This window comes from Rutidosis leptorrhynchoides, chromosome 1, assembly GCF_046630445.1.
Source record: "Rutidosis leptorrhynchoides isolate AG116_Rl617_1_P2 chromosome 1, CSIRO_AGI_Rlap_v1, whole genome shotgun sequence".
Classification (NCBI taxonomy): Eukaryota; Viridiplantae; Streptophyta; class Magnoliopsida; order Asterales; family Asteraceae; genus Rutidosis; species Rutidosis leptorrhynchoides.
This window is the reverse complement of record NC_092333.1, coordinates 86,934,794-86,943,746: the sequence shown is the minus strand read 5'-3', so window position 1 is coordinate 86,943,746 and position 8,953 is coordinate 86,934,794. Positions and strand designations below refer to the sequence as shown.

Genomic DNA, 8,953 nt, shown 5'->3' with positions numbered 1-8,953 from the left:
CCACCCACACGACACGGCATCAAAGAAATCGTTTCAACAAACAAAACCAGACTGAATTCCATCCTGTAATTTTCAAGCCATCTGAGATTGATGCCGGGCAGATCTGATTTCTTCAACTTCAATTCAAAATTTTCGTAGATCTTTATCTCAATGAGTCTTAGGTACATTTTCTCTTACTTTATATCGAATTTGTGGAGGATCTTTGATCTAGGTTATCTTTTGGAACTAAAACCGTCTCATTTTATTACTTACTTATATTTATATAAACTTGTTATGCTTTTATGTGTTATGAACTTCCTCGATTTAATCAAATCGCAGAACTATGAATCTAACCTGAAATCTCAATTAGAAGAATGAGAAATGGAATTGATATCAAATGTCAAATATGAAATATGAAATTGATTATCAAATATCAAATATGAAATTGTAACTAATTGGTGGTCACAAAAGAGTTGCAGAGAGGAAGGGATAAATGATCACAAATGATGTAAGATTTTTTTAAACTATTTAACTCCCTACCTTAAAAATTACTGTAGTATTTAACATTATGTTGAGGTCTTGTGGCTTTTTGAAAACATGGTGGATAAGAAATATATTACATCCAATTCGGGTGAAAATGCATTTTCTATTGACGTTCTAATTGTTTTGAGGATTAATGTTAAATTTTTGGATTTTGCTAACGATGGCTTTAACGGTTGTCGTTAACACGCTTTAAGATGTTGTACATGAAAGTTACTAGTCACTTTCTTATTGACGGTTAGTAAAATGTACAATAAATTAAAGCGCCCTAGCTACAGCCCTTAGGGTTGCCGTTAGCAAAATCTTAAAATTTTACATGCCTTAGATTGTTGGTTATGTAAGTGTGATTATTAGACATATTCATCATAAATCCCCTTTTGTTTCATTATTAATGTCTTATTTCATTGCCTTTGGTTGTACTTATTCATAATTTCAGTTTTTGAAGTGTGATCAATTCAGCAGAAAATGCAATTTGCATTGATATTTTTGTGCATAGGTGGTTCGTACCCAATAACGAGACAATGAACATCGTGTATCGGTATGCTTAGGTAAATAACAGTTCTTTATTTGTTTTTTGTTACTTTCAGTAAGATTGAGAGTCGAGAGTCAAGCACGAAGAACTTGGATGCCATAATTTCAGAAAGAGAAAGTTTTGAACTTTCAGGGCCCTCACACTTGACTACCATTGACTGGTAATATCTTATGTTGTCATTGTTATAATATAGTTTTAGCAATCATTTAACATATAATATAATGATATAAATATTTTATTATATTTCATATAGAAAAGTAATCAAAATAGGTGTCTAATGACAACAGGGCTAATGCGGATCACCGAAGGTCTGTTGCAGCGTGTTTGGTTCAAGGCGTTTATATAATAGAGCGAGACCGACAAGAAAACCGACAACAATCAGAAGCTCTTGCTCCACCTTGGTGGGAGTTTTGTCAGTTTGACTTGTACAATCAACTCATCGATGATGGTGACTCGTGTGTTTTTGGTGCAATTTACAAATCCAAATTACCACCTTCACAACAGAACCCATCTTATATCATTGCTTTCCGAGGCACATTGACTAAAGGGAATGCATTTTCTCGAGACTTAGAACACGACATCCACATTATAAAAAACGGTTTGCATTTAACATCAAGATTCGAGATCGCCATACAAGCTATCAAAAACTTGGTTGCGAGTCAAACGTCAAAGTCAAACATATGGTTAACGGGTCATTCGCTAGGGTCAGCCATGGCGTTACTAGCGGGAAAAACAATGGCAAAAAGTGGGATTTTTCTTGATTCATATCTTTTCAATCCACCGTTTATTTCGGCCCCACTTGAGAACATCAAGGATCCAAATATTAAACACGGGATTCGTATCGCTAGTAGCTTTCTCACTGCAGGTCTTGCTGTTGCTGCAAAGATTAAGAACGCAAATCAGCAAAGAAACACGCCAGAAGATTCGTTTCTTGCATTGGCTGGATGGGCCCCGTGTTTATATGTGAATCCAATGGATCATATATGTTCAGAATATATTGGATATTTTGAACATCGGAAAAAGATGGAGGAGATTGGAGCTGGCGGTATCGAACGGTTGGCAACACAACATTCAATTTCGGGTGTTTTCTTGAATGCAATTGGAAAAGAATCACATGAAGCGCTGCATCTTCTTCCTGCAGCAAATTTGACTGTTAATTTGACTCCTGCTGTTGATTTTAAGGATGCTCATGGTCTTCATCAATGGTGGAGCTGTGATCAGAACTTGGAGACCAGATCATACAGTTAAAATAAATGCTATTTATTCATTAAAAGGTATTTTTTTTGACCTCTTTGTGTTTTGAGGTCAAACCTATTGGCTTTTGTAATTATAAAAAAATGATTATTTGTGGTTACAGAATTCTGATTCTTGCTCTGATTGATTATTCATTTTATTTTAAGAGTTTGATGTTTTGAACCAAACTAGTTGGGGTACCCGCACTTTGGTGCAGAGTTGTCTGGATTACGATAGCAAATAATTTTGTTACACACGTGTTGTATTGAGATTGATTGGTTTAATGTGCATAATAAAATTGTAATATATTTAGTTCTTTACCATAACCATTAACCATTCAAAATCTAAGAGCAAAGAGCAAACCAAAAATGTTTTTTCTTTTCCACTGTTATGGCCAATTTCATACCAATATCATCACTTATGTCCCTAAACCATATCGAAAGATTGTGAAATTACACAAATTACAAAGCTATTTACCATTACTAACATACATGATAACTGATTGTATAATATCATTTACACTTAAAAAAAACTCAAAATAGACCAAAACGGTCAGAAGTATTACCAAGCTACTACGACCTAAGGGATTGTTATATATGCATTTGCTACCATATTCACATGTTTCCAGGTGTCTCCGAACATGTCTATATCGTGTTGCAACTGGACATAACAGAACCACACCACTCGCCAGTACTATCTCTTCGATTTTCTGTTTTCGGCTGCAATAATAGTTTTTGTTTTTGACATATACAATCTTTTGTGAAGATTGTCTGCTTGCCTTGTTTTTCTGTTGAATGATCTCACACATATCGACCCTGTAACAATACATATAAATATGACCGATACGACTTCAACCCAATCAGGATAAAATAAAACCAATTATGTTGACCCATATAGAAAAGTAAATGGATCGAAATTCTCGTATCAATGTGTTATGTATATAATTTATATCAAATATGTGAAATTTTAGCTTAGTACCTCTCCAAAATAAGTGCATAATGTCACCCCTTGATAGGCCTGATAAAAGAAAAGCTGAGTCAGCATTAAGTCAACAAACATTTTAGTCAGAATGCGAAACAATAAATGTGCTAAACACACCTTTAAATATTGATGTTGTAGATAACCCACAACCTAACGCCCGAGTTGTCAATTTCCGCAACATATGACTTGGAATATCAATTGGAAAATGACTAGTTTCATAATCGGCAAATACCTGGAAAAATATATTTATGATTATGCTGCAAACAAATCAAAACTTGATGTTGCATTTCAACCCATTTAATCAAAAACGTGTCGATATGGGTTATGCTTGATCTCTAACATATTGAGAAGGTGAATCAGCAATACCCAACCCACCCAAACCCCCTTTAAAAATCTTTGTTAGAATATATTATTTTTTGAAAAATACATATACTTGTTAACCATATCTAATAGAAAACTCTTCACTATTAAATAACATTAAATAACATTAAATACCCGATTCAGCCCTTACTAAAACGTATTACCCAACCCGCTCATTTTTCAGCTTCGATTTTAAAAGCATTTAGGAAAAGCACACATACCTCATTAACCTGAAAATATGTTCCATTAAGGGGAAATTTCCCTCTATTTGCAGTTCTACAAGGTATCTGTTAATGTTAATTGTACCAATTTATTGCAAATCATCATACAAAATTAATTTAATTTAAGTAGATACTATATCAACCAAATTAGTATTTCCTCACCAAGATGGTTCCTTTGAATGTTTCTTCTTGATCATCGTTGCATGAATTGCTCGCTCTATTTTCAGTATTTTCTAACGATTTCGGAAGTTCGTCTGCTTGAAAAGATTGATACAAACAAGATAAAATTTTAAAAGATTATTGATTACCAAAATTAATTAGCTTGTACATAAATTTAAGCAATTGAATACTAATACCTGGATGCCATACCCTAAGAAGATACGGAGACGGATCATCATCTTCCCGTTTATCGAACTACACGTTTAGAAGCAGCATCTTATGAGAGATTTCATGAAACTATGTAATACTCTACTATCATAGTAGCAATAATTACAAGATACATGAGACATTGATTGTCTATAGAAGTATTCTCAATTTCGTCTAATGTGACAAAGTGGCAATTTTGACCCATTTACTTACGAATGGGTTTAGTTAGATTATGTCATTTCAAATGGGTCATGTTATAGACAAGTTACGAACTGTTACCCCGGCTAATATCGGATGAGAGTCTGGGAGCTCATAGCTGCATCAGAAAAAAAAAAAAAATAATAATAATAATTAAAACTTTCATTGTTTTCACTAAAAAAGATAATGAAACTATCATAAAATAAACAAAACAAAAATTGACCCACCATGAAAATAATAAAAATGCAAAACTTACACAATGTGAAAAGTCCTTAATTTGGTTATAAACTTTGCTCGTGCCACACGAAATGTGGTCGATTCTTCATACAAAGCAACAAGAGCTTTCGGCTCATCACCTTCGGGAAGAGAAATATTATGCGTGTTCTTTAATGTTTCCCTGAATTCTTCAACGTTTAATTGGATAATGGGAATTTCATCATCAGATTCTACACATAAATCTTCAATATCGCCTATAATTGGTTGTGTATCATTTATTTCGGGCTCCGGGGATGAAGGAACTTCAATTATGGGATCACAAGTTTTAACATGATCACTTGAACCCGAGCTTGATGTTGTCATTGAAAACATAGAACAATTTTGTTCACTTCCAACGGGAGTAATTGAAGTTACATTGCTCACTGATCCAGGAAGTGCGGGCCTACTGCTAATATAATATATTTAATATTTAAATATACTATAAAGTATGAATAACTACTATAATATGAATAGATAGATAAACGATCAAAAGAAACTTAGTTATCACAAGAAACTTAGTTATCTTTAGCAGAACGTGAGTGTCGAATGAACAGGATACAAACCTAGCAGCAACTGCACTTGCATAATGCCGACACTCGGCTTTCATCGGACACGCATTGCAATTTGGTTTTATTTTGGTGCAAAATACCTATAAAACGTGAATTTTGAATAACTATCATACACTTAAATATAATCAGAGGAAACATATGATAGAAATAATGAAAGTAACGGAACATGCCTTTCCGAATGTGATCAACTGATAATGTAACTCGTACCTGTATCAATACAAGTCTTGTTATAAGAGTCATTGTAACAGTAAATATAGCGATTAATGATATTAAATAAGTGTTGGAGTTCAGCTTCTTAGTTACACAACGTTATCACTTTCTATAGATTTTGGTTGGTAGCAGTTATACACTTACATATTAGGATAGAATACGAGGTAGATAACACTTACGAACGGTTTTGTATGTCTATATATTCATTTTTATTACCATTGATTAAAACAATATAAAATTATAGATTTTCATCCGAGTTTTTACAATAATAATTTGTGCGACTCAAAAAATGAAGGAAACAAAATCAGCATATGTTATCCTTTTCGAAGCATTCTAATTGTCAATAAGACTTTGACTATTCCAATAATATACACTTACGAAACAACAAATTATATGAACTAAGAGAAATAAGTCATATCTGACTAACAAGTTCTGCTTCATGAAATCAAAAGTCGGAATCTAGCTTAGTGTTGGATAAACACAAATAGTGGATAAGTGTAGCATTTTTGAGTAACCTAAGTTGTAAAAAAATGTATGTTTAATGAAAAGTCATAGAGAAATCAGAAAGATAAAATTTACAATGTTCTCTGATCAAGTGTGCATAGTCGAGGATAGAGGTATTTCTGAATGGTGTCCACCATCGGATACCTGAAATGAAACATCAGAAAATAAGAAAAAATTGACACATTTCTCTATACATGATTAGTTACAAGATACTTACGCGTTCAAAAGATGAATTCGAAGTGCATCAGGAAGGGGTTGCAATGGGACCCACCCTAGACGAGTGGCTACACGGCCAACATTTGTGTCAACCTTTTACAAACAAAACAAAATTTGTAAAAATGGAAAGTAATAATTGTTGTATAATATAATTTCTATTACTTAATCAAAGGGCTTACGGGGAAAGCATGATGATGTAGAGTTAGAAGCCGTATACACTCCACACTTTTTAAACCCATTCTGTCAAAGCTCAGCAAAAATTCCCTACAAATATAAAATATTGAACTCTAGTGCATACTAAAAAGCAAATTATAAGATTGTGCCAAAAAAAATTTATAAGATTGTGTCAATAAAGTATATGACTTACTTTGCCACGTCTGGTGGAGCATATCTTAACCACTCAAGATCAAGAGTTCCATGGTCTTTATACATTCGATCTAAAAAGTCCTGCACAAAAGTCAAAAAGTCAACTTTTCTAGTAATTGCAACGGACATTTCAAATTTTCGCATAAATTGTACAAAGTTGAAACAAGGTCGCAAACACTAGTAACAAATTAATTTAATAATGAGTAATATAAATTTATATATACTTTTATTTTTTCAGCTAGCATGTTATTCATTCCTCTTTTAGCTATGACGTTGGCAAGTTCTTCAATTGTACAACGCCTAACTGCATCCCAATCTACAGCATCCATGCAATTCTCATCGGTTTTTGTGCTGCCCGTTTTGCAATTACTTTTCCTCACTTGTTCCCAGTGAGTTTTCTTTTCTTGTTTCTTCTCAGACTTGCTATTCTTTTTTCGACTAATTTGCCATTTCGCCGGAAATCTCGCCGCCACAGACATGAAAGCGGAACTGAAGAAAAAGATTAACATGAGCATTACACAGGTGAATTTTCATTTAACACCCTTATGCTTGGGTAATTCGCAAACTGTACTTGACTAGATTGGTAATTAAAAGTGTTTGTGCACAAAACTTATCATAAAAATACAAAGTGTGTACCTTGAAAGATGGTCTGACACATTTTGAGTTAAAAAAGCACCAACCACTGAGTCGGTTACTGAACCCTTCCATCGTGAAAAACGCCTGTTACCTGTAACATGTACTAAATACACTAAGCATAAAATAACTAAATTTCAAGGAATATGGCCACATGCCTCTACTGGTCCAAACATTGTTATACGTGATCTCAAATGGGTTGAGCTAAACACAAAATGAGTCGAATGGGCCGGATACTCCGTATACATTTTCCTAACTCACTTAATTAAAACAAATTCGATCACTTTTCCCAGATAATTCAGGTTACTAATCTTGTTTAATACATCAATAACTACATTCTCTTCTTTTACGAGTATACTCTAGTATATTGAACCGATTCATAACACGATTGTTAATTAAAACCAAAAATTATATCAGAAAAGACAAATATGACAAATTACCCTATGTTGAGTAACATCTTTATTAGATTATATTTATTTCTGGACCATAAATTTTAACAGATGACATATTTAAAATTGGTTTAGTATCTTACATCATCATTCAGTAATAAGAAGTTACCTTGAATGAGATGCATTTTGGCTAAAAATGATTCAACTCGTCCACGAAATATTTCTCTTTGTCTTTCCCACCATTCTTCCTTATCTTTATCCGTTTCAACGGGCCCACTTCCATCATTTTCCATCAGCAATTTCCAAACTCTCAACGACTCTTCGTCAAGATCGACTTTGGGTACCTCCTTACGCTTCTTGGAAGGAGCTATCTTTACAATTGCCCCGTTCACATTTTGATTCTTTCTTTCAGAAACAGAATCAGACAATCCGTTGACAGTTCTCACATGACTGTGCGTTACGGAGTGATTCTTTGTCACGAGCCACCTGTTTTTCTCATGATTACGTCTTTTCACTGCCCCTTTGTTGTCTCCTGATACCTTCTCTTCGGTAATTTGCACGCGTTGTTTCTTGACAGGTTTTTCTAAACACTTGAATTTCCAAATGCACACTTTTTTCCTCAACCTCCTACGCTTTTTGAACATCTTCGGAAAATTAGGTTGGAATTTTCTGCTGTTTTGCAAACAATTATTGTTTCTAAACGTCCTCTGATATACTTTTATTACGGGAGGGTGACTAACTACTTTTAACTTGGTTTTATTTCGCCTCTGGTACACGTAATCATATCTTTCACCATCGTCTCCGGCTTGTTCTTGATATTTTGAAACTTTTAACTTGGTTTTTTTTTGTCTCTGGTAGATGTAATCATATCTTTCACCATCGTCTCTGGCTTGTTCTTGATGATTTGAAACATAAGTATCTTCCCCTTGTTGCCTATTACTATATTTGAACAAACCGTCTGAAGTTTCAACACTATTCATTGGAAGTCTATTTCTTGCTAGTGTATAAAAATCTAAGAAGCGCTTGCATGGCTTAACATCATTTGTGGATTCAGTAGAAGCTTCTCGTACCCGTTTTGGAGTTGAAGGTTTTGGTGTTTTTGGTTTAGGGGTTGAACGTTTTAAAGTGTTAGCCTTTGGGATTATTTTCAGTTTGCTATCATCATATACTTTAGGCCTGTGTTTTTTCACTCTTAATCTTTGACTTGGTTTCTTGTTCAAGTCATCGTCCTTATTGCGCCTTTTCTTGCTGAAATTTGACTTAGATGGAGTTGAAATTGAATCGACGTCAGCTTGTGACTGATGATCAGGCTCGAAAAAGATAGGAACTTTGACTTTGATTGTAGCCTCTTGTACACTGGTTGTGTCATCTACACAAAAACGAAGCAATTTTATACAACTT

At 33.9% G+C, this 8,953-nt stretch overlaps 2 protein-coding genes across 3 annotated transcripts; one reads left to right on the top strand and one right to left on the bottom strand.

Moving 5' to 3' along the window:
• LOC139862539 (GDSL esterase/lipase At4g10955) lies at positions 1 to 2,393 on the top strand. The gene is made up of 3 exons (XM_071851157.1): positions 1 to 161; positions 1,107 to 1,211; positions 1,339 to 2,393. Exons 1-3 carry the CDS (start codon positions 151 to 153, stop codon positions 2,297 to 2,299), a joined length of 1,077 nt encoding a protein of 358 aa, XP_071707258.1. The 5' UTR covers positions 1 to 150; the 3' UTR covers positions 2,300 to 2,393.
• Positions 2,394 to 2,683: 290 nt separating this feature from the next.
• LOC139862521 (DNA glycosylase/AP lyase ROS1-like) lies at positions 2,684 to 8,368 on the bottom strand. 2 transcript variants are annotated; one of them, XM_071851144.1, is made up of 17 exons: positions 7,722 to 8,368; positions 7,167 to 7,257; positions 6,755 to 7,019; positions 6,532 to 6,611; positions 6,344 to 6,428; positions 6,166 to 6,257; positions 6,024 to 6,092; positions 5,405 to 5,441; positions 5,229 to 5,314; positions 4,667 to 5,074; positions 4,492 to 4,528; positions 4,203 to 4,260; positions 4,009 to 4,100; positions 3,847 to 3,912; positions 3,383 to 3,497; positions 3,263 to 3,301; positions 2,684 to 3,099 (listed from the first exon to the last, which is right to left on the bottom strand). In XM_071851144.1, exons 1-17 carry the CDS (start codon positions 8,194 to 8,196, stop codon positions 2,978 to 2,980), a joined length of 2,217 nt encoding a protein of 738 aa, XP_071707245.1. In that variant the 5' UTR covers positions 8,197 to 8,368; the 3' UTR covers positions 2,684 to 2,977. The 2 variants fall into 2 exon arrangements, with proteins under 2 accessions (XP_071707245.1, XP_071707250.1); XM_071851149.1 differs by having other exon boundaries at positions 4,667 to 5,071.
• Positions 8,369 to 8,953: the final 585 nt, after the last annotated feature.

Excerpts from the sequence above, each read along its gene's own strand:
- LOC139862521 (XM_071851144.1), bottom strand. The coding sequence starts at position 8,196 with ATGTTCAAAAAGCGTAGGAGGTTGAGGAAAAAAGTGTGCATTTGGAAA. Across the intron at positions 3,302-3,382 it reads TACAACATCAATATTTAAAG|GCCTATCAAGGGGTGACATT; the intron begins GTGTGTTTAGCA and ends TTCTTTTATCAG. Across the intron at positions 3,100-3,262 it reads TATGCACTTATTTTGGAGAG|GGTCGATATGTGTGAGATCA; the intron begins GTACTAAGCTAA and ends GTATTGTTACAG.
- LOC139862539 (XM_071851157.1), top strand. Across the intron at positions 1,212-1,338 it reads CACTTGACTACCATTGACTG|GGCTAATGCGGATCACCGAA; the intron begins GTAATATCTTAT and ends TAATGACAACAG.